Source organism: Tyto alba, unplaced genomic scaffold, assembly GCF_018691265.1.
Source record: "Tyto alba isolate M040663 unplaced genomic scaffold, T.alba_DEE_v4.0 Super-Scaffold_22, whole genome shotgun sequence".
NCBI lineage: Eukaryota > Metazoa > Chordata > Aves > Strigiformes > Tytonidae > Tyto > Tyto alba.
Window position 1 is genome coordinate 4,550,477 of NW_024881296.1, and position 24,970 is coordinate 4,575,446.

A 24,970-nucleotide genomic window follows, 5' to 3' on the forward strand; every position below is an offset into this window, starting at 1 on the left:
GTAAAAAGTGGCACCACAGCAAACTGGAGGCACAAGTATACCTCTTCTCACTTGGCCTTAAACGTCTTACTCATTTGAACTCACATTTCTGAGAAGAGATTACAATTAGGAAGAAGCAGATTAGATAGAATTGAGTGGCTTGGCTGATCCTGACATGTATTCTGATAGGTTTTGTGTTTCTGGAAGTAGCTATTCAAGAGAGTTAGGTCTCCTTCCTTTAATGGAGTCTCTAGGTCTGTTATATCAGATGGGTTGTCTGAGATGGGTTGCACCTCACCCACCTTGTGGGCAGAGAGCCAGTCTCAACCCCAAAGCACAGAGGGAAATGTAGGAGGCACAGCCCAAAGGAATTAAGAGAATAGTGTGTCCTCACATGTCCTTCCTTAAGCAGGGACTCGAGAAGGGCCAGACCCACGGTTCTAACAGATTGCTGAGTCCCATCTCCCATCTCCTGTCTTCACACTGATTTCTGCAAAAGAACATTAAATTTTACCATCCAGGAAACTCTCAGAGGATGGCTTCTTCTGCCAGCTGAACCAGTGCTGGGGAGCAAGCGGCTTCCCACACTTTGAATTCACAGATTGTCTGTCTATGGTCAAGCCTGGATTTTCCCTTGAGCATTCAGGATATGAAGACATAGAATTTTCTCCCAGCAGGGTAAATTCACCTGCCTGATCTCCCCTGAAGTTGCCTGTAATTTCTATGAGAAGCCAGAAATGCCTAGAGCGATTGTTAGTATGGTTGATTTTTGCCATGTTGACAGTAAGTAGTCATCAGTATAAGCAAATACTGAATTTCCCATGTTGCATCTTTCTCTTGCAGCTTAAAGACATTATTCATCTCTCTACCTTCTTTCCTGCCATGCTTCTTCTAGGATAACTATACAGTACAAAACTCAAAATTATTCTACCACACTTCTATTCCTAATCTTAATAAGCAGTAACAGCTGAGGTGTAGGGATTATTTTTTAAGAGTTACTGACAAGTCAGGAGGAGCTGTTGGTTTGAGGTGCAGGCGAAAATTGTTAACCTTCAGCTAGTCATTAATCCCAAGGAAATGTCCACCCTGCAGTCATTACTGCTCTTAGGATGAAAATTGTTATATAAAAGTGGAATATTATTATGAGGTGAGACGGGGGGGGAGGGGATGTGAAGATGTTTTTCTGAGAGTAAGTGCCCTCCAAATTTTATTTGGTTTTTATTTCCTTTTCCTAACAGTATCGAACTTCAGCAGAATGAGCACTGGGTTGCTTTAAACGATTGCTTCCCTCATATATAACTCAGTTTGTCCAGGCATGTATTTTTTAATTTTTTTTTGTTTCTCTGAATACTGTTTATTTAAGTAATTGTTGGCTCTTTTCCTGTCCTTTGTTGACCCCAGGAAACAACTTTTTTTATGTGTTTCCATTCTGGGATTTCTATTATCTACTGACTTGAGCTGGGTTTACTTCCGTGAAAAGGCCCAAAAGCAAAAGAGAGTGCTGAAGTTACTCTTGAACTAAAGTCAACTTGTCTTCTAGTCTGAGGCCCAAGAAAACCATCACCTGAATCAAAACACTTAGAAGGTAGTTTACAAGTCTACTTCCCAAGAGAAACCAGGATGCAGTGTTATCACCTTCATGAAGTTAAAGGAGGTGGTTTTACAATTTACTGGAAAGAAGTCATGCTGTTAATTAGTCACATTTATTTGACAAAAAAAGTGGGGGAGGGTGAAAAGGGGAAAGGAAGTTGGGAAAGCAAAACAGAACTGAAGGGAAAAAATCTTTATGATGAGGTGCTCGGCAGGATGAAGGAACAAAAGGAAGGCTTTCTGCCTGTCTCCTGATATTTTCCAACTCAGCAAAAAAATCCATTGTGTAGCTTAAGGGGAAAAAAAAAGTTAAAGTTGAAAGCTTAGTGTGTGAAAGCAACTGCTCAACCATTGTGTAATATGGGCTAATGTAATGCCACTGTTTCCCCATGATGTAAGTTGCAATTTTTGTTCCAGTTGCTGTGGTCAATGTTATCGCTTTCACTTTTCAAAAGGGGGCAAATGGGTGCATGGAGATGGTATTTCTCTTTACGCCCACCGCCCCTTCCCCACCTCGAAACAAATACTTCTGTTAGGAAATATCAGTGCTGACCAGATGTCACTGACTTTTTTTTTTTTTTTTTGCATGTGTCCCTTAACAGCTGGCAAGAATATCAGCTCAAATTATTCACCACAAGCACACTCTTTCTGTTTGTCTCCAGATAAAGGGATTTGAAATCCTGGTTGTCAGAGAGGGATGCTAAAAACTGTGGAATGGATTTCTTTGGACAGAGGGAATACTTCTTGAAGATCTTTAAACCAGTCAGGGATGGTCATGACTAGCATGCAAAACCAAACAGATCCATTAGTGTTGGCACTTCGTGTTCTCAGAAACTGTTTTAGGCCAGGATGTTTTCCTGGAACCACTGTGAAGTGGCTTTTTCATAACAATCAGCAGATCTAAATGTAGAGACACTTCTCATTTCAGTCATGTCAGCTGAAAAAAAAAAAAATCTTAGATGTGGTTACAGATGAGAAATATAGTGGGTGGATGATAAAAAGAGACTGCTGTGCATGGATGCTCTAGAATTTCTTGGGACCATAGCCATGTGTCTGTGCTACCTTGAATTACAATCTCTACATATTGCAAATGGGCTGAGGACACAAGGCAGCGCTCGGTTTGCAGTGGGACCGCTCCACACACAGCCCTGGTGCCGCAGGGCTCAGGAGGTGATGCACCGAGTGGCACTGCTCCTCCTGGAACCACACACAGTGGATACCACTGTGCACAGCCCTGAACAGAGGCTGATTTATCCTCGTAGAACATAAGCTACTGGCCCTTGTCAGTGAGGACCGTTACCTTCTGCCTAACCATAACCATCTCCTCTTCCCCTCATATTTACAGTCGTATCTGCGTTTCTCTTCAAAACTCTCATATAGGCAACCTGTTTTGTACAGAATAGTGCCATGTTCTTCCCCAATTATGTCTCCATTGCAAAATAAGTGTGTTTTCCTTATATGAGCAAAGATAATTAAGGAGCTTGGTACATGGAAGTCATAGCATGATAGCATTATTTTTAACATTATCTTCAGATGAACAAATAACCAAGATCAGATTAAGATAACTCAGTTTCTGAAAACTCCCATACAGTGAGGAAGCAAATCTCAACTCTCCACCTCTGTCTCTAAACCAGAATGAATCACTGTGTTTATTTAATACTGCATCTTGTCTTTGGTGATGGTTTTAAATGGTAACTTTAAAAGAAAGAGGCAAAGATTTTTAAAGAACAGTAAGGACAGCAACTAGCCTTGGAAGAGTATGTAACACATGACATGTCCCAGGTATGGAAATGTTATGCTTCAGCATATGAAGGCTTGTGTTCTATTACTTATCATCTCTAGTGTAGCTATGGAGACCCTCACTATTAATATGAACAACAGTGCTTTTCTAAAGCATGCTAAACTCTTGAAATTACATCAAAGTCGTACATAAGCCCTAAATTCCACTGGTTAACGACATGTAGTTTCAAGGGGTTTTTGGCCTTTTCCAGCAAGCAAGTAGAAGCCAATTCACTGTTCCATGTATTGTCATGTTCCACCTTTACTTACCCTTTATTAAGAAAACCCTAGCATTTTATGATGACATGGAAGCCTTTCCATATGCCTTGCCACCTTCACTGTCAGTCTCTGCAGTTCATTCAGTTTTGAGCCTACCTGTTCTGAAAGTCAGAGGCAGGAACTGACTGTGGGTTTCTGTCCATTTTAGGATGCAGGGAGATGGGGCTTTAGACTACTGGAAAGGCAGTCTTGGGTGACCTAGATTTCTGTAAGAAATCCTAGCTCCATCTAAGTCAATACCAGCATTACCAGTGACTTCAAAGGGGCCCGGATAGCAGCCCCTGTGCCTTCATTTTTGTGCTGAAAAAACGATATTATGGTACTTGACATTGTTTCTGAAGTGGTTTTAGATGCATATAAATATTAAATTATTAAATAAAAATTAATTATAATTATTACTGTATTTTCCATATTGTTTTCCATCACACTATTTTGTTTGCTTCTTTGATGCCCCTAAGGCACAGAGCAGATGTTTTCACTGAGCTGTCCTCAGTGACTTTTAAATTACTTCATCATTAAAAAATGGCAACAGTGCCAGCATTTCTTGTAACATTCAATCTTGTATGCTTATAAAAAGACAAAGTCAGGGCCAAATATGCATGGCATTGGAACCACCATCTCCAGATACCTCAGGTAAACATCAGAGGGAGATGGAAGAAAGGTAAAGAGAGGGAAAAAAAACAAAAAACAAAAAACAAAAAACAAAAAAAAAAAAAAAAAACAAACAAAAAAAAAAACAAACAAAAAAAAAAAAAAAAAACAGGAAAGTAAAAGAACACAAGATAGAAATGGGCAGAAAGAAAGAAATGGAAGCAAGTCATTTGTGTAATTGAGAAGCATTGTAGTTTGGATTTTCCTCAACTGTTGATGGCCTGAAACTCAAATATGAATTTAGCTTTATTCTTGAACCTGGTTTGCCTTAGAAATACTGGGGGAGCACTTTATTAGAAAAAGGAAAAAAACATTCCTTGAATGTCTGACAATGGAGCATTGCTAAAAACTTCTGATTCCCCCAACAGAAAACCTGCTTAAAAAAAAGACAAGTCATTAATCAGTAACAGCTGCTCCCAGCACCTGTTATTTATTCCAGTCATTAACACTTCCTTTAGGATTTCTGACAGAAATGGGTATCTTTTCTATCTGATAGAAAAGTGCTCTTTGGAACATTCCCAGAACTTGGTGGCTCCGTTTGATCTACAACATGTTTTTACAGCTTACCCCAGCATGGTATCGCAGCTTTTCTTTTTCACTTGTGGGTTCTTTCTTTATTCTAAATGTAGGTTTTAATAGCTCTAAACATCCCGTATCTTTTGCTGAATGCTTGTGCAGCCTCTAATCTTCGGTATGCCCTGGTTAATTGATCATAGGGGCAAGGCCAGGCAGTGACTGTGAGGTGTGTACAGGTGCCAAAGTATTCCCAGCCACCACAGCCCCTCTATGCCTAACTCTCACTGAGGCAAATGGAAACACAGAGGGCCTACAAGCTGGGATGTCAGTGCTACAGGTGTTGTAATGTTTCTGTGTCAGTTTTATCTTCTGTCTGAGCCTCCACCTCCCTGCTCAGATCAAGCCCAGCCAGGGTCCCTGGCAGAGCTGGTGAGGAGGTTTCTCTCCCACTTTCCCCCACCAGCATGGCTCTAAGACCCCCCCACCTTCCTGTTGCCATCCAGAGGAGTGGGGTTCTCCAGGCAAAACTGTGCCCTGCCTTACCTCTTCCTGCAACGGCCCCTGGCTGCCTCTTGCCCCTTCTCTTTCCAGTGCAGCAGGCAGCCAAACCTCCTCTCACGTGGCAGAAGAAAACAGAGGAGATCAAACAGTAACAAGTGTTGTTTAGAGTCACCTTCCCTTTATATCCGTTATCTGCAGGCTTCCAGCACCAAAGCTTGGTGTGGGAGGTCCTGCTTTCTACAATCATTCAAAGCCCTCCTGTGCACACTGCAGAAGTGAGCTCTGAAAGTCCAGCCAGCTCTGGTAACCCTGGTTCTGAAAACGTTATGGTAAGCACTAATATGTAACATAAAATAATATATAATATAAAAGATATGTAGATGTAGAACTTAAGGACATGTCTCAGTGGTGGACTTGGTAGTGTTAGGTTTATGGTTGGAGTCGATGATCTTAATGGTCTTTTCCGACCTAAATGATTCTGTGTTTCTATAATGATTCTATATTTCTGCACACAGTTAGACACATCAGCAGCAGTGAAAAAATGCAAGCATACCTGTAATATTGCTGCTCTTTGTTTCCTTTTTCTAGCTCTCTCTTTTTGCTTAATAAATATCTGTCAAATCTGTTTCATGTTTATTCACAGTTTAAACATTGTGATTTGTGGTGGTTTCCTACCACCGTTAGATAATGTTTTTCATCTGAAAGCCACTGTTTTCATTTAGGACTGGAAGTTGTGGCAACATTTCTGTTAGTCTTGGGGTTTATAACGTTTTAGTAAAAAGTATGCATGAGGCTGGATTTAGGAGAACATTGTTTCTTTAATACAGATAGATAAAGAAAGCAGTGTATTGTATTTATCAAAAGGAAATGTCAGCAGAACTTTATAGTCTGGTAATTAGATAACGCAGATAAGTCTGCTGAGTTTGTGTGCTCACAACTGCCATTCCAGATAACACTTCCTGAAGTCAATTAGAAGAACTTACACAACATCATACATTTTTCATGGTTCCTTTCTTTAAACTGATACAGAAAGAAAGAAAAATAAAAAATAAGATACAGGCTACAACAGGCACGATATGTAGTCATTCCACATTAAGATTTTTGCTCTGAACAATCCTGCTCGCTTTGAGCAAGAGCGCCGGGCATCTGACTTTTCCAAAGACATCCGCAATCACGGCAGCAGCAGCAGCAGCTGTGCCAAACCATCACCACTGTGGGGCAATGGAGAATTCCACGGGTGCTTTGATTCAAACCAAGGTAAAACCAGCACAAAGTTAGGGGCTTACATTTTTCAGACAGGTGGCCTTCGTAAACACCCGCATTTGCATATATGGAAGACTTCATAAAGGAAAATTTCTCAGTTCCTTGAAAAGGAAAGCACACAAGTAATAACCAAATTATCATGGATGTGGAACTTGGATCCAAGTGTTAGAGGCTTGATTCTCCTCTGTACAGTTTTTATTTTAAATGTAGATTAGGTATTTTGACTCTGTGCCTGCTGAAAATATTCTGAAGAGGTTTAATTTATTTATATTAATGATAAAGTATTACCCTTTTGTGCTAGGACTTCATATCTCATAATGTGTTGAGCCTCGTGTAATTAGTTGTTCTTGAGGTTATGTTTTGCCTTGTGCAGGTTACCATTCAAAGTATTTTCTGACATGGCCAAATCCTGCAGTTTGATTGTGTTAAATACAACCTTCCTCAGGCCAGTAAAGTGCTGCTTAGGGCCAGAAAATGGGATGAGAGGAATAACTTCTCTTTAAAGATGTTCACATTCTAAAGCAAAATTAAAAGTAAAATATATAACTTTTTAATGAGACAAAATTCCAGGATCAATTCTCATTTTTGGGAAAGGAAAAAAAAGAAAAAGTTTTCAGCTTCCTGGAAGTGCTGCTAGTGAGGACTTACTTGTCATTTTGTTATCTTGCATCATGAAGAAAGTGAAACTCTTAAGATCTTTCCAAGAGTATATTTCAGTTTGCCATAACTGAAAAGGAGTTTCCCCACTGAAAATCTCCTTCATAAAAATACTGACTTCGAAGTGCAGTGGAAAAACATAATTTTCTCCTAGGTAAAAATTCTGATTAGAAATGATCACCAACTGCCTCCAGCATGAACATCCTGGCAGTGGTAGGAGCTGGGTGCAGAAATGGCTCTGCAGAACGTGTCCTCCCCAAAATAAGGGCTGGTCAGAGCTGTCTATCTGCTCGTCCTTTCCCACAGAAAGTGCTGTCCTCACAAAGTTCCAGTTTCACGTTATAAAAGAGAACAAAGGACACTTTCATCCTGATCCTTTCTTCTGCTTAGCCTCAGTGCCCCAGGAAATTACCCTGTAGAAATACCCACACTAACTAGCTGTCCTGAGCCTGCACAGCTGTAAGTGCTAGAGCCTCATCTGAACAGCCATGTATTTTCTGAATCATACATACATCTTTGCAGCCACACCGCCATGCTCTGGAGAACACAGTGGTATAAAGTTGCTCCTCCTAGCATGGTTTAGATAAATAAACAAGGGAAGAGAAGGTACGTGCACTGATGTACATGACCTTTCTTTCAGTGTAGCTGTATTCACACTGGCCATTCAGTTGGCATAGTTTTATGCCACGAAGAAAGTCATCCTGGTCATATATAACCCACACACAGAGCAGACTTTAAAGTAAGCAGTGCCAGTTTATACAGTTGCCCCAGCAGGTGACATGAGTCTGCACTGACCCTCACAGCTGACACACAGCAGTTCTCGTCTATGCCAAGGAATAGGGCGTTCCTGAATGCAGCACTAAGGTGCTTTGGATACATCTGTGCTGGGAAATCAAGCAGCTCCTGGTCTCTGGAGTGCAATCATCTGTATTGCACTGCTACAGTGGTCTCTGCTGTGCTTTTGCCCCCACAATTAGCAGTGTCCCTAGGCACAAAGCAGGAGCCATCCCCCCCAGGCAGTGCGGATGTAAGCAGTTGGTTTGGGAGAGTTAAGGACACCAATCCATACTGACTGGCTCCAGGGCCAGAGAGCAGCCCCAGCAATGTTGCATTTATTGGTACAGGAGATAAGCCTGCAGTAGAAGGAGAAAAGACCAGAGATGTTTCTTCATGAGAAAAAAAGCCAACCTGTCATGAGGATACTGTGACCTCCAGGCCCATCATCCCTCCCCGCTGACCAGGCAGCAGCCCCCACACCGCAGTGGGTCTGTCACCCATCTCTGCCTCACTGCGAGCAGCAGGATCAGCCATCACGTTTTCACAACAATAATCCCCATGTTTCATCTGAAAATCTGCCTCATAGTACACATTGGGTCTTTTCCAGCCAGGCTCTTGATTTCTCTGACTTGCATAGTAGGTAGCAGAGACGCAGGCAGAAAGCCAGGTCTTAACAGACAGGTGAAAATAGTGCCTCCCAAGGAGGCAAGGGAACAGAGAGGCTCCCCATTCTTCTGACACAAGTAGATGTCAGATATCATGACAGATTGCTACTCAGTTTGAGATTTGGCCTAGAAGTAGTTCTCAGGTCATTTTCTTTGATTTATATGACTTTGGATATTAGGCCATAACAGTAGGGAGGTTTTCCAGGGTCTGTCAATGGAGAATTCCCAACTGTATCTCTTCTGAAACTTTCCCTCTTGTCCCTCATAGTCCCAAACCAAGTTTCATCTGTATTTCTACTTGCAATATGGATTTGCTGGAAGACATCCTGCTACAGCAGAGAGCCAGCTCCAGGACTGGATTGCAAGTGCTGATTTGTAAGAGGAGGCTGATGGCACTGTGGCCCCCCCATGTTAACACTGCCATGTGTGGCAACCTTTCTGGGCCATGGGCACACAGATGCATCACATCCCCTCTGCACATACACCATCGCACACACTCACACCACTGCAGCTGCCTCCCTCCCTCCAGACAGTTTGTCTCCTTGCTGCCAGTTCAGGGTTTGCATATCCTCTCTGAGATGATGGATGTTGCAATTGTGATAGGGGTCTTTATTCCATGCAAGCATCTGAAAGCACTTTGCAAAAATAGCTTGCCACCTCGCAGACAAGCAATCTGACATGCAGAGATAGGAAATAGCCTTATTCGCCTTGGAGGGTATTTTAACAATCCCCACCACCATGGTATCCTCTGAGAAGCACAAATGACCTTCTCACTGTTAGCAGAACCAGGAGGCCCCCATTTTCCTAAGGTCCTGGAAAGATTAAGTGACACAGGTCCAAGGTTGCACAGGAAGTCTGGAAGGAGCACTGGAAATAGAAGGGGGCCATCCTGAGTCCCTTTGCAGTGCCTTGACCACAAGACTATCCTTCCTCTCCCAAGGTTACACATCAGGTCTGTGGTGGAGCCAGGAATAGTACCCAAGTTTCCTGACACTCAAGCTGCCCTCCTGCACTGTGAACAAAGTAAGTACAAATATCAATTTAAAGCAATTTATAAACTCATGTCTTGCAAATAAACCTAAGACATGCTGTCTGAACCCAAAGCTTGCTACGTTTCCAAAGTGTGACACACCTCGCTTAAAAACTCCCCTTCCACAAACAGAGCAACTAACACCTCCCTGCAGCTAACCCCTCCTGATCTCTCAGTGCCTCTAAGTTCCTGATGTGTCCTGTCCGTGCCAACCCTGCAAATGCTGCCTGCCCCAGAGAAGCAGGTTTTCAGGCAGAGGCGTGGGCTGAGGGGTGCCCTCTCCAGAAACCCTGTTGAGATCTGGCACCAAAAGAGGCCAAGCCCTTCCTGGCTGCTGCAGGGCGGAGGGGAGGAGATGTTGCAGGTTGCAGTGGGAGCATGAAGGGACAGTGCTGCAGCAAGGGCCTGAGGAGGGACCCCACTGTGGGGACAAGCTGCCCCGGGGGGGCAGGCCTGGCTAGACCAGCCATGGGGTTTTGCATCCCCCACCCGTGGGGACACGCACTACATCAGTACATGCAGCTTCTCTGGGGAGAGCCAGAGATGTGCTGTGTCAGGAGGGGCACTGTGCCATGTGTCCCTGCAGCTCGTTGGAGCCTTTCCACTAATTTTAATGGGCTTTGGATCAGGCCCTGAATTCTCAGCTGTCCCGGATAAACGGCCTCCCCAGGCAGGCTCTCCTCTCGTTTTAGAACGAGGAGGGCTTTGGGAGACGGGGCTGACAGGGCAGTTCCTGCCGCTTTTTTGGCAGCAGAGCTCCCGTGCTCGGGCGAGCGATGCCGTGGTGTGGCGGAGGCCGGCGGGCCCCTTCGACGCCCCTCGCCCGCGGTGCACACCGCCTGCACGCACTCACCCTCATGCAAACACACGCACGACTTCCAGCCCCTGGCCTAGATCACCCATTTTTTTCCTCAGAAAGTCGCAGGTACTGAAGGTGAGGAGCGTGGATCCAGTGCTCCATGCTGAATGCCCCAGACTGCACTGGTCACCAAGACCCCCTGTATACGCACTCACCCATCTTTGGAGGATTTAGTAATCCTGTACAATAAATAAATCCTGCATGTGGCAGTAGCCCCAATCCTGCTCAAAACAGAAACAGAAGAAGCCACTGGGATCATCTGCATAGCCATCAATTCAGAAGGTGCTTCAGAAGGACAAGACCGTGTGCTTCTCTTTGCCCACAGTACGTTTTCCTTCGCTCGCCAAGCTCAGCACTTCTGGTAATTAGGACACTTGGACAAACTGAGCTTTCCAAAGCTGTTTTATTTTTAAGCAAAGATAGGTATATGCTGATGCTATACCTCTTTACAAGAGCAAGGAGCTGTGTGCTTTTCCAGACCTTTACCTGATACCATATTAAAGTAGTATTTGCTGTAGCCCTAAAGACCTGACATTATACAGGCATTCATCCATCAATTACCTTACTTTAATTACTGCTATTTCTACAGAAGCAGCATTAAGAGGGCCCAGATGAGACCATGGCACTGACAGTACAAAGTGCAGTACATCATAAGAAACAAGCCTGCTCCAAAAAGCTTGGGAAGAAGAGGAAATAGAGAGAATAAAGAGATTTGTCCAAGGTTGAAAAGCAAATCATCAACAGAGATGGCAATAAAACTTACCAAGGCTCTCTTGTTTGTCCAGTCTGTGAGATTATGTTGCTCTGAACACCTGCTGCCATGCACACTTTTGTGCTTCATTTAATATATGATGCATTGACTGGTTATCGGCAGGTTGTTATGTTACTGCTCAGATTGAAAATGCTGTTCAAACCATTGCTGACAAGTTGATTTTTAATACCTCACATCACTCTCCTCATGAAGACTTTCCCTAAAAAAACACTTTGGGATAAATGGAGAGGATGTCCTTGTCAGGTCACTTCATGAGAAGTGGGTTGGTAGATCTTGTATAAGGTTTGTCTTAGCAAGAAGGCCTTATAGACAGACAAGTCCCTGTAGCCAGTGTGAGTTTTCCATTGACCTCACAGAAAAGTACAGTTCCAGTGGTTCATGGTTTTATGTACACTAAAACAAGGGGAGCACATATATACTTTACAGTTATAGATCAACAGCTGAAATAACTGCTTGATTATATCTGCTGTCCCACTCTTTGTGTTTAGGACAGCATCCCCCTCCCCTGAAGTGAATGGGAGCAGAGGATCTTCCTCAGGTCCCCAAACCTTCAGGAGGTGGTCCACAATGATTGGGGTTCAGCTTTAACAGAGCAAAAAGGAAATTATTTGCTAGAATTTCCTTTTTTTTCCAGAAGTGGAGGAACACTTTGCCTGTTTCTGAAGGGCCTCTGTTAATTAACACACAGCACAATCTGAAGGAGAGCTAGTCAAGGCAAACTAATTTGGGGAAATAGCCTAAGCATTCAGGGCCAAGCCATAGGATTGCACCCTGCCCCAAAATGAAGGCAGGAGGCACCAGGGGCAGAGTGGAAACCAAAGATGCAACTAATACTTCAGACAGCTATCATAGCCAGGAGAGTTGTGGCCACCAGTCAATTCAGTGTCACCCCTTCCTGGAGGGGAAAGTGCCACCCCGCATCAGGTGGGACTGGGGGAACTCACATCCCATGGGTGCGCATCAAGGACCTGAGCTGGGGGCCCCCACCAGTGTGCACTGGGTGTCCCAAACTCCCCTGGACTCCAGGCAAGTGTTTGAGGCTGTGACAAATGAAGAGCTGAGTCATGGTGAGCCCCACGTCTGGATTGTGACGGGGCGCACTCACGTTGTGCTTCCTTGGGAGGCGGTGCCATATGTGTTTACATATATATATATTTATATATACACACACAGCTCAACATGACTGAGAAAACATTGCTCAAGATTTTCACAGACATTTGCCTTTGGGGTAGGAGTGAGCACACTTGTGGGGTCAACAGTTCAGAAGAGGGTCAACACAGAACAAGCTGTTCCCCAGTCTTTGAGGTCTAAGTCTTACCCCATCCATCCACAGAAGCCTGTCAGATGCCCGGCTGCAAGGTTCAGTGAGTTCATCATCGGTTATAGACTAAACATAGCACTCTGGTTATCATCAATAATATTTATTTTGGAAAAATATTTTAAAAATGAATTTCTTCATTAACAAAACAGTAAAAAAAACCTCAAATAACATTTGCACAATATTCCATAAATACATTTATATACAAAAAAATATAGTCACATAGACCCGAAGTGCCTTTGTACATATTTACCAAAAAAATTTAAATTATAAAAAAATGAACATCACAAAATACCCAAGCTTTACAATTATCATGAAAATATTTTTACAGATTCAAAAAAATAACACACTTTTTCTCACCTAGTAAAAACACATTTTAGTATCAAAAAAGACAATAAAGGCAGTGTTTGTGTCTCTAATTCAAGAAAAGACTGGCTCATAAGAATCCAAAATATACACTTCAGGCAGTGCATGCTTCTTATGTAGTAATTAAGTCCATTCATTTAAATATATATAGAAAAGCAACTGACCATAGTGCAATGATAAAATTCATAAAAGGCAGTGCAACAGTAATCCTTGAACACAGACCCTTGCCTGGTGTCCATCTTGTTCCTTTATTTTGCAGTCACTTTGCTAACTTCAGTAGAGAACCAGCTCAAGCCTGAATTTAGTTTCTCAGCAGCAGTCAGTGAAGGAATCTATCTCCCATTCCTCTTTCAGCAGCATTCATTGGGGCACGTCTCCTCTGAAATTGTTCTGAACAACCACCTTGCCATATCGCCTCTGGTTTACACCTGGTGAGAGGAAACACAAGCAGAGATCAGGAGAGGTTAACGGAAAGTGAGACGAGAGCTGTAAGGCTGCAGAGGGTTGGGACTGTCTTTACGCCGGGCAAGAACAGTTTCTGCATGAAGCACTCTAAGGGGCAGGTCAGCAAACCACAACCACACTATCATTGTACCCTTGTCTGCAAAAGTCATCATACCCATAACATCCACAGCAGCAAGGCACTGAGCTTGTCTTTCCAACGTCCACAGCACGACAAACTCGAGCTGGCTGGATTTCAACAGGTATAAATTGCTGTGGCACCATGGAAGAGTTTAGCTGCCCAGAAGTGTGCTACACGAGGGTTCTGCTCCAAGACTTTTCTCCATTTTTCCAACAGCCAGGCAGTATACTAACCTCAGTTGCTATGATGCACTCATCTTTCTCTTCTGATATGACATACACCGACTGGTACTTTGTGTCCTTTGAAGTGGAATATACTGAATCTGGTCGTTTTCTTTCAGAAATATCACTACTGAAGACAAAAAAGAGACAATACAGGTCAGAAGGCTGTTGCCTAGCACTACCCACGGGACACACACACACATCCTTCAGAGTTAAGCTGCCCCCCACACTCAGATATGAGAGATACCTCTTTAGTTGTACTGCACTTTTCTCCTCTGCCTCTGAATCATACGTTTCACACTTGGCTTCACATTTGCTGTGCTCCTCTTTAACAGAGTCCTCATTCTTGAGTTCATGCACCAAATTGTAATCCACTGATGGGTATCTGACTTTGTAGCCATTTTTATCGGAGTTATCGCTGTGAAAGTCTACTTTCTTATTCGTGTTTTTAATCTGAGTGGCACCAATGACACTGATGGAGATGTCTTTCTCACGCTGGCAGTTCGCCAGGTTGTTCATGGTCTCAGTCTCACTCCTGCAGGCATCAGGCTGGTGGTGCCTCTTCTGCACTCTGAGCCTGATGCAGACAACCACAGCGGCACAGCCCAGCAGCAGCATGAGGACCAAAATAATCCCAGCGCAGACGGCGATCCAGGGGAACTGGGCATTCTGGCCTTCCGTGTACTTCTCAGTGAAGTCGACAATAACGGGTCCCTGAGGCGGCTCAGGGAGCAAAAATTGGCAGTTGAGCCCACCGTACCCCCGGGCACACTCACAGACGTAGCGGTTGTTTCTTTCGTGGCAAGTGGCCCCGTTGTGACAGGGGTTGTGTTCACATCTGCTCACCGGGGTGCTGCAGTTCTTCCCGTTGTATCCTGGGGGGCAGGTGCAGGAATAGTCATTGACACCATCCTGGCAGGTCCCTCCGTTGACACAGGGAAAGGAGGCGCAGTCGTCCACATTGTCATCACAGTGTCTCCCAGTGAAACCAGCCTGGCACTGGCATATGTAGGAGTTCCCCAGATCGACGCACTGGGCTCCTGCAAGACATCAAGGGGGACGAGCACTGAGTGGTGGGCAGCAGGACCCGACAGCCTCCCACCTGCTGCTCCCAGAGCAACCGTCACAACCAGCAGCTGAGAAAAGCTCTCTTTTTGAGAAGTTATCTCAACCTTTGACAAGTCTGATCCACCATAAAAAGTACAGAGATTCTTTAGGGAAGATATTTGTTAATCAGGTATATTTTTCATTCTACATCCAATTCCCTTCTTAACATTTCACTCAGCTTGGACAACAAAGCTAGTACGGATCAGGTTAACACCACAATCTCACGTTACAGAGTTTGAGTGGCAATGAATGAGGACTGCAGTAAAGAAAGTCTTCACCAGTTTAATCAAAACAGGAAGGTTACTTTTACCAGATTACAAGTAATAATAGTCAGCACTTGTGTGGAATTTTTCATCCACAAGACTCTAAGAGTCTTTGCAAAACATTTGCAGGTATAATCCTCCACATTTTTGTGCATGAGTCTTCAGGCCAAGATACCTGGCCACAGCTACCCCTTGAGAAAGTGCAATCTGCAGCAGTGGCCCAAATTACACCATTACTTTTTAAGTACAATTCCTTCACCAAGTCAACTATTGACATGTCACAGAACATGATTGATCAGTGGGTGTTGTTATGAACTCCAGAACAGAAGCCAAAGTAACTAGATGGTCTCCTTTTCGAAGGCCACTGTAGCATGTTTGGCCTTACCGTTAGCACAAGGGCTGGAACTGCAGTAATCGATTTTCTTTTCACAGTTGAACCCAGAATAACCCAGTGGGCAGCGGCAACTGTATCCCCCATCAGGGTTATCGGTGCATCGCCCACCATTGAAGCATGGTCCATCAGCACAAGTCATTGCGCTCAGCTCACAGTTTTTACCATAGAAGCCAGGGGGGCAGGTACAGGAATAGCTGTTCTCCAGATCCTGGCAGGGAAAAATGAGAAATGTCAAAATATTTATCTGAAGTTGCTTTGAAATCCAAAAAGGGATTTTGAAAATCAGTAAAACTGACATTAACTCCTCCCTCGGGGTGTCAGACAGCATGAGCAACTCAAACTTACAGTGCAGCTTCCACCGTTCTTGCAAGGGTTGGCGTCACATTCATTGATTTCGATCTCACAGTTGGAGCCTGTGTACCCAGGTCGGCAAGAACAAGTGTAGCTCCCCTGGCCCGTGTTGGTGCATGTGGCACCATTCTTGCAGGGCTTGTGGTGGGTGCAGTAGTTCAGGTCTGTAAAAGATTTTTTTTTTTAAAGAAGAGGGCAGTCAAGACACTTGCTACTTTACAAGGCTAGCAAAGGGTGGGTGAGCGGGAAATAGACACTTGCTTTCTGCATTTTAAAACAGATGCTCAGGCAAGGACTGAGAACTCACCCTGGTTGCAGAAAAGGCCACCCCAGCCCTCCTGGCAGTTGCACTGCCACGGCTGCTGACAGGTACCATGAAGGCAGCCTGGGTATCGGATGCACTCATCACAGTATCGCCCCTGCCAACCCACTCTGCATCTGAAAAAAAAAAAAAAAAAACAAAAAACAAAAAATAAAACAAAAAACAAAACAAAACCAAAAAAAAAAAACCACAACAACAAAGTCTCATCAGATTTAGACTTCTCACAGTTGGAAACCCTATCACAAACTCTGCAAACACACTGATGCCAGGGATCAAGTTTCCTAAAAGCCCTCAGTGATCCTTCACGTGGGAAAGTCACCGAGTCCAACTGTAGCATCAGCTTTCATCGGTCCCAGCTATTTCTTCCACTTCCTTAGATTTCCTTAGATAGTTCCATGGTTCCAGGTAGTTAATTTGTTTACTCTAATAACAAACAGCTAAACCTTACACACAGCACTGTAAACTCATTAGGTTAATATTAATGGCACTGATGTTTGACTTGTAGATTAATACTTTGATCTGGCATCACCTGGGTTTCTCAAATTACCATTTAATATGAAGAAAGGCATTTAAACCGACCCTTCAAATGACCAATGGCTTACTTAACACCAGAGCATCAATGTTAAAGACAAAGAAGGGAGCAGGAGGGGAGTGGAAAACTTACTTGCATTCCCCAGGTTTGTCGCAAAAGCCGTGTTGCTCATCGCATCCAGGCAAACAAATCGCTGTAAACAAACCAACCAGGGAGAGACATCAGCACCGGGGCCAAACGCCTCCCTTTTACAAGTCCAATCTCGAGAGCACCTTGTGGGTAGGGAGCGAGCCCCTTTTACTAGGTCGGGGCAGTTAAGCGCAGCTGAGTTAATCTCTGGAGTCTGCAGGAGTATTGATCTCGCCCCGTAACTGGGCACTTTACTTATCGCCGGGGATGAGCATTCTTCTTAATACAGTTGCACACAGACAAAAGAGTGCTCACAATTGCTCCCTTCCCCACAGCCCCTCACCCCCCTTCCCAGTGAGGGTCAGAAGTCCTTTTTTCCAATTCTATGCACACAGCTCCACCTCTTAATATCCCCCAAAAGTGTGTGTGCAGATAAGAGTGGACAGCTGGTGTGCAGGGTGCCAGTGCAAGACAGCTGCTCTATTGTCTATTCTCTCCCAGCAGCTGCCCCACTGCAACAATACGCCGGCCCCGGAGCCAATGGGGCCGGCGGCCGGCGGCCGGGCAGCCTATCCCTGCCCACAGCTAATCTATGGCACGCGCGTGATTTCGCTGCAAAAAAACTTTTTTTTTTTTCTTATTCAAATAAATAAGTCTAAAGTTCTTCCTCCCTCCTTTCCCCCCCCCTCCCACCCTCCACCCCGCTCCGAAAAGGGGTGGGCGGGTGGGTGCAGCCCTGGTAAAAGAGGTAAACGGGCCAGCGGGAGGGAGGATGAGGGAAAGGAAAAAAGGGACTTCTGCTCATTACTTTGCCTGGTTATGGAACTCATTAAGCAGGCACAGCAAAGTTTTAATTCCACAAAGCCAGCCGGAGACAATGGCATGCGAGGGGAAAGGGGGGGTTGGGGGGGGAAGAAAAAAAAAAAAAAAAAGAAAGAATCAGTGCTGATAATCAGATCACCTCCAAGTTGGAAAGAATGGAGCTGGGGCAAGGCAACGGGAAGCAATCTGCAACTGGCAACTCCAGTCGCTAACGGCAAAACATTCTTTTTGCATGCACACATAAACACATCTCCCCTGCCTAGTAGTTTTGTGTTGCTGTTGTAAGCTGTTTTTTTCTAAGAGGGAAAGCAGAGCGAAGAGCATACGTAACGAGTCAAGAAAGACAGACAGCCTTCTACTTCGCTATGGGAAGAGCAGCGATGCACATGCATCCAAAAGTGCTGACAGCCCCAAAAGAGCTCATTATCAAAATGCTTCCCTTTTCCCCACCCCTTGACACTACTGGGCTAGGCACTTTTAATCATGGGAAATGGTATAATTCCTATTTAAAACACTATCAAAGGAAATGGGAGCCCCTTCTGCCTGCTGTTTACTCTGCAATGTGGTACCACAAACTGCTAAAAGCATCCCAGCAGTCACTAACAGTGTGAATAATCAATCTGGGTTCGTTTGATAGCAGCTCAGCTGAGACCACAGTGTAGGTGGGCTTTAAGAAAAACAAAAACACAACAAGAAGAAAACCGAGAGGATGCTTTACAGCCTGTAACTGTTTTCTCCCTGCCTGCCTGGCCCTTTGATGATTGGAGAGGAGCACTCACCCAGTACGTCATCTGCCAGTGTACTTCAGACCCGTGTATACACACAAACAGAGAATGCCATCACATGCTGCAGCAGGAGCTCTGTGTGCATGTTTGGGTGTACACCACCTTGTATCTAATCTACAAAGGGCAGTAATCCTGTAGAAAGCTGCAGGTAGCTGACGTCCCTGACTATCCTCTCTGTGATCTGCTTACCGTCCCAGCTTTTCCTGCTGTATCCACACACCGCATTCCTCAACAACTCAGGCATACTTTAAAATTCATGTCTCTCACTACTTTATTAGTAGTAATGATCAAGGTAATGGCACAGAGGAGACATGTGGAAGAAACTGAATGTTCTTGTGGCCCCAGGTGCAACAATCTCTGTTAGTGGCCGTTTATGAATACCCCAAAGGAGAAATGTACATTCTAGAGGCCACAGAGAATATCTTGGGCCTCCCAATACTTTTCTCAGTACACGGTGGCAAAACATCAGGCCATAACAAGCCTGCCAAGAAGTCTGCTGTAGGGATCTTGCCAAAGCCTAGCTCCCTTTCTTGAAGCCATGTACCCTGTAGATGATGCTGTCAGTGTACCATGGTTGAAGGGGTGAGTAGGTATAAAAAATAATCCCGATATATTTTAATAAAAATATATCAACTCAAGCAACTGCTCAACATTTTGCTATCAGATTTGATGTCTATAGCAGATGAGCAAGAGTGTAATGTTGGCACTGGCATTTTATTAGCTTGAGAAGGGGCTGTCTGTGGCAATGCTGAGGACCTCCCACCCCCTGCACCAGTAAAGCCTGTACACAAGCACCAGACCTCCACCCACTGTAGCTTGGTTCCCCGCCTACCGTGGTGCCTGGTGGCAGAGAAGCACCCCCCAGGAGCTCAGGGGACACTGCTGCAACCAGAGCCCAGGGAGACAAGAAGGTAGCCACTCACGCTCAGTGCAGTATTGGCCTTTCCAGCCTGGATTGCAGACTTTCTCGCCACGCTCTCCGCAAGTGAAGTGACCAAAGGCATCGTCCCGGGGGCGGCAGAAGACGGAACAGCCCTCTCCGTAGTAGTGCTCGTCGCACACAAAGCGATAGGAATACTTGAGGTCAGTGCGGCCGCTGCTGTGCAGGTCCTGGGACCACTCTTCACCCACCGCCAAGTGCCTCTGGGTGGCCAGGCGGCTGATGAGGCGCTCGGGGTTTTCTGTGCAAAAGTGGAGAGGAGAAGTGTGATTAGGGAGCCCGAAGCTGGCAGGGGTGTAGGAAGATGCTCAGCAGGGGGTCGCTGGTGGGAGGGGAACCGAAGAGGCAGGGTGATAGGGCTGTGTGCCAACAGGTTGGCCTCTCTTCCCATGGTCTCCCAAAGAGGAGCAGACATGGGATAGGAGGAACACGCTGCATACCACAGATGGAGGGGCCAAGTGGGGCCGCAAGGCTGGGATTATTCCAGAGAGGGGTCTGTTTCAGGACAGTTACCTGTGGTGAGGTCATCAGGCGAGTCGGTATGCAGAGCCTCAATGATGAGGGAGAAGGTGCCCTGAGGAAAGAAGGAGCAGAGACAGCCCGCCGGCAGGAGGGAGAGCGTGAGAGAGGGCAGGACCGGGAGGCAGCTCCCCCAAGCCCCCCAGCAGTTTCTCACCCGCCCCCCCACCCCCCTCCAAGACACCCTCGGGGAATCGGCGGCCCCCTCGGATGGGCGTTCGGGGTGGCCGGCGGGTGTGGGATGGGGTGGGATGAGATGATATGGGATGGGACGGGACGTGGGCCGCCCACACCGGCGCCGCCCCCCCCCCCCCCCCCCCCCCCCCCACTTACGGGCCAGGTGAAGCCGAAGGGGAAGCGGATGGGGTTGCTGAAGGCGGGGTCGGCGCCGCCCGCGCCGTCGGGGACGCTGAAGGAGTTGGCGCCCAGGACGGGGGTGATGGCGCTGCCGTAGGTGCAGGGCGGCTCGGGGGAGACGCTGGCCTGGTAGTGCTTGAGGCAGACGCGGAAGAAGGTCTTGCAGTCGCACTGCTGCAGCCCGCCGCCGCCGGGGCCGCCCCCGCGGCAGCAGTTGCGGTTGCTGAGCAGCCCCTTCTTATTGACAAACTCCTGCAGCTTCAGCTCGAAGACCCCGGAGCAGCCGACCTGCGGGCGGGGACAGCGGCCGTCAGCCCGCCGGGCAGCCCGCTCCCCCGGCGCGACCCCAGCCCCGCCGGGCGTCAGAGGGACCGACACCCCCCTCCCCGCTGCTCCCGGCTGCAACAGGCAGCAGCGGTCCCCCGCACCCCCGCGGGACCCCCGGTGTAGGGGGCACCGCAGGTATTTCTGCCCCCCACCCCGTGGGCACTTACCTGGCAGCGGCTCAGCAGCACCGAAAGGAGGGCGAGCGTCAGCAGGAACCGATCTCCCATTTTGGAGGGGCAGCTCTGGTGCCCTCGCTTTCTTCCTCCTTGTCTTCTCGTCAGAGGGGAAAGGGGAAAGTATCTCTCGGGGGAAGGGGAAAAAAAAATACAGCGGCCAAAGCCGCTCGCCCCAGCAGAGCTGGAAGAGTTAGTGTCACGGTCTCCTTCTTTCAGGAGTGTCTCTGACTTTTTTTCCCCTCTGTCGATACCTCTAGGTGTAGCCTGTCGGAGACTGACAGCTCGTTCGGATGGCAAAAGAAAAAGAAAGGAAAAAAAAAAAAAAAAAAAGAAAAGAAAAGGAAAAAAAAAGGCTAAAATTAATCTGCTAAACTCTTTCTTTCCCAATCCACGGTGCTCCTCCTTTTCTCCAGGAAGAAAAAATAAAAATTAAAAAAAAAAAAAAAAAATAAAAGCAACTTAATTCCCAACAGAGGCAAAGAAAAAGCTTCCCAAGGAAGATTAAAAATCGGCGATCTGGAAATCCCTGCAGAGGCAGCGGCGGACGCGGCGGCAGCGGCGATAATTCCCGGTGCGGTGAGATGCGGGAGCGGCTCTGCGCGGCTGCGCTCGCCCTGCGCACGTCGGGGCTGGTGGGTGTCAAACGGCAGCGGCGGCGGGCAGCAGGTCACGTCGGAGCCTTGATCCCCCCCCTCCTTTTTTTTTTTTTTTTTTTTTTTTTTTTTTTTGCAAAAAGAAGCAAAGCTCTCTTTCCTTGTTGTGGGCTTACTTTTGTTTTTAGAGGAATCCCAGCCAACAAAAATAAGCTCGTGTCTCAATAGCGGCGCACTGAGCGTGTCCGGGTGTGCTCCCACGGGGGAGGGGGGTGCCTGCTCTGCTCCGCTCCGCGGCTCGGCGGCTCTCTCCGAGGGTGAAGCGCTAAGGATCTGCCTCTCCTTGGGCGCCTGCCTCCCTTATATCCCGCCGGCCGCCTGCATGCCTAATGAGATGCAAATGAGCAGCCCCCCAATCTGGCTAGAGCTGTCACAAAGGAGCCACTTTTCCAAACCCTCCTCTCAATGGATCGCCAAATGGTCAGTGAGCTGTAAAATGTGCAACCCTCCTCCCCCTCCCCTCCGCGCTCACAAAACGTGCTCATTTACATTCCTGCAAATTTGGTAACCGCAAGAATCCCCCTTCTGCTCCGGGGAGAGGGTAACACCCCCGCTGCACCGGGGAGAGGCAGCGCCACACGCTCCAGCAATAAAATAACCCCGGGGACGGGCGGGCTGTAATTACCTCTCGAAACGTGCAAAGCAACCGCCGTGCCCCCAAAAAGTAACTCGGTGATCACGACCACTTCCACGGGGCATCTTCGGCTTTAAAGGGACGCGGGAGGTGGGAGCCGGCGAGCCGCAACAAGGGGAATCGGATCCCTTGAAATTCACACCGCAACTCCCCTGGCATCGCCGGGGTATTTGGGGGGGGGGGGATGGATCTGAGCGAACCCATCCGGGGCTCGCTCTTCCCTCGGCTCCGCTCCCAGCGCGCATCCCGCCGGCGGAGGGGAGGGGGGTCCCCGGGGGTCCCGGCGGCGAGGGAGGGCGCGGGCGGGGTGGCGGAGGGGACCCGTGGAGGGGACCCGTCCGCGGGGCTCCGTGGGTCCCGTCCCCGCCGCCACCGCTGCCGGAGAGAGCCACCCGCTCCTCCCGGGTCCCGCACCCCTCTATGATTATTATCATCATCACTAGCAACCTCTCCCTCTCTCTCTCTCTCTCTCTCTCTTTTTTCCTCCTTCAGCTTAGTAAAAAGTGAGTTTGGTGTGTGTCGTTCGCGTGGCTGTCATTAAGGCCGTTTGTTATTGTGTGAGGGCTGAATCAGTTAGCTCTTTGTGCTCTCAGCTGTATGGTAATGTAGACAGCACCTGCTCCCTGCACAATGCGAGGGAGAGAAAGAGCTCCCCTCGGCGCACGCTACTGCCTCTACAACAATGTCCGCACATTTTTTAAAGAAATCCCTTCCAGCACTTCCCCCCTCCGTATTAAAAACAAAAAACAAAAAAAAAAAAACAAACAAAAAAAAAAACACCAAACCACACACCAAAAAACCCCCACAACCCAACTTTACACCAACCGTCACCTTATTTTTTTTTTTAACATATCCATCAGACACTAGAACATTTGTTTTGATCTTAAAATCATGGAAAGGAGTTTACTGGTGCGGTGAAGGAGAGATCGAGATGATTACCATTTGAGCAGTTTCTTAATGATGGATGGAAGCGGGGCATAAAAGTTGGAGGGCGACTCTGGCATGACACTCGAAGTGGGGTTTTCCACTTTGTTCGGGCCCTCTGTTTAAACACCTTCGGTAGGGGCAGGCGGATTCATTAGGATGCAAGGTGTAACTGTCTCTGTAAATGTCATTTTAATTGTAACAGATCATTTCAGCACAGATTAAGCTTGTGTGCAAAAGGAGAGGATTTGGCTACAATAACCTCACTGTAGGTATGCCGTGCTAAAAGCCTTATTATGGCGACTTTATTGGGTTGAAACGTGCATTTGCATGGCAAAATGTGACTTTCATTGAAGCAGATGTCTTGATCACAAATTATCTTACAATGCGCTAGGAAAAAAAAAAATCTTAAAGACTTCTAAAAGTAAAAGCATTGGGTAATACCAATTAAAAGAAAATCACTAATGAGTTCATTCAGCCCAGCTCTTCTTGACTGTTCCAGGACTGTAGCTGCCCACGTTCATTTACTGGGGGCTTGGGGCACCTACCCCAAACCCAGTCAGGTACCCTCGCTACTTAAACAAGCACCCAGACTTTCACAACGTTTCGCCACTCAACGCGTGTGTCCTTTACGTCTAATTTTGGTCGAACAAGCCACCTACACCCCGGTACTATTCTTTGCCCCTCTTCCCGCCCATCGACGCTTAAGCGAAAGCTTAAATGTAGAGGAATGTTTGTGTTTGGGGTTTTGGGGGTTTGTTTTCTATTTTTTTTTATTTTTTTTTTTTCCACCCCAGAGTGATATGTGGGCAGAGAGTGGAGCAGCGATCCCGCCGGCACCCTGCGAGGGCGGAGCGGTGCGGAGCGGGCGGCGGGTCCCCGCAGGACGGGCCCAGCCTAGGGAGCGGGGAGCGGCGGGGGGGGCGCGCCCAGCACCAGCGCCGGCTTTAACCGTACATTACTTTTGCCACCTAGCGTCAACATCTTTTCAAGTGGCTTGCCACTGCTTCGCAAACTTTGCTGCGGCGTTATCCCCGAGAACGGGGCGGGGAGGGGGGGGAGTGGAAATCACTCCGCATCAGGTTTACTAAGCGAGAGGGGCGGAGGTGGGGGACAATATCAGTCTTGAAATTTGGGGGTAGCCCGCCGGTGGAGGCCAGAAGTGATATATCACCGCGGATCTTTTAATCTACGAGAGATAGAAAGTTGGTCCATTAGCATCCCCTTGCTTAAAAAACTGGAAATAAAAAGTTACACGCGCGAGGGCTTTAACCTAGCGATAGAAAAAAACAACAACAAGAAAAAAAAAAAAGACCCGAAAAAACTTGCCCCCAAATCCTTAACAACCCCCCTTCGGTACCGGGTATTTGTTAAATTGACGTGGCACAGATTTCTCGATTACCGCTGCTGAGCGTGACTGAAAGGCGCCGTGAGAGCCGGCAGGATCCTGCCCACGGCGCTCATTCTTCTCCGGCTTAATTTATGCCACGCGATTCTGTATTGGGGAAATCAAGCAGAAAGCTCCTTTTTCTGCTTTTTTTCCCCCTCTCCCTCTCTCTTTCAGATGCTGGGCTAACGGGGAGACTGTTTAACTTAAGTGTTTCTATAGGAGGCTGTTGTAGTTTAACTCCTGCCCACCAGTAGCTGAGGCGAACAAAGGAGGGACTCGAGGTCTAACTATTCATCCATTCTCTGCACTTTAATTTTCATTGATTTCGAAGACAAGGGGAGCCCTTAGGGATTCTCGCTGAAGGGGGATGACACGCCTTTAGACGCGATCAGCCCCCCAGCCAGCCATCTGCTCCCAACCAAATGGCGCTTTTTCGCTCCCAACCGCGTGTCTCCGCACCGCGCTCGCCCGCCGCCCCCCGCCGCCCCCCGCGCCGCCCCCGCGGTGTTAACCGCGCCCGCGCACCGCCACCGACCCCG

At 47.1% G+C, this 24,970-nt stretch overlaps 1 protein-coding gene and 1 long non-coding RNA gene across 2 annotated transcripts; one reads left to right on the plus strand and one right to left on the minus strand.

The window, feature by feature from the left end:
- Positions 1–12,749: 12,749 nt before the first annotated feature.
- On the minus strand, positions 12,750–21,095 carry DLL1 (delta like canonical Notch ligand 1). The gene is made up of 11 exons (XM_042795811.1): positions 20,822–21,095; positions 20,304–20,615; positions 19,965–20,025; positions 19,435–19,692; positions 16,908–16,968; positions 16,229–16,359; positions 15,916–16,085; positions 15,562–15,778; positions 14,054–14,846; positions 13,819–13,936; positions 12,750–13,430 (listed from the first exon to the last, which is right to left on the minus strand). Exons 1-11 carry the CDS (start codon positions 20,879–20,881, stop codon positions 13,425–13,427), a joined length of 2,187 nt encoding a protein of 728 aa, XP_042651745.1. The 5' UTR covers positions 20,882–21,095; the 3' UTR covers positions 12,750–13,424.
- LOC122153707 lies at positions 19,504–21,279 on the plus strand. Its single transcript, XR_006165575.1, has 2 exons — positions 19,504–19,594; positions 21,088–21,279. It is a non-coding gene; the product is annotated as an uncharacterized LOC122153707 (long non-coding RNA).
- The last annotated feature ends 3,691 nt before the right edge of the window (positions 21,280–24,970 follow it).

Bases quoted from the DNA above. Each gene is read 5' to 3' on its own strand.
- DLL1 (XM_042795811.1), bottom strand. From the start codon at position 20,881: ATGGGAGATCGGTTCCTGCTGACGCTCGCCCTCCTTTCGGTGCTGCTG. The intron at 16,360-16,907 runs GTAAGTTTTCCA...TTTTTTTTTCAG, and splicing joins GACAAACCTGGGGAATGCAA to ATGCAGAGTGGGTTGGCAGG. The intron at 13,937-14,053 runs GTATCTCTCATA...TTTTGTCTTCAG, and splicing joins AGTGCAGTACAACTAAAGAG to TAGTGATATTTCTGAAAGAA.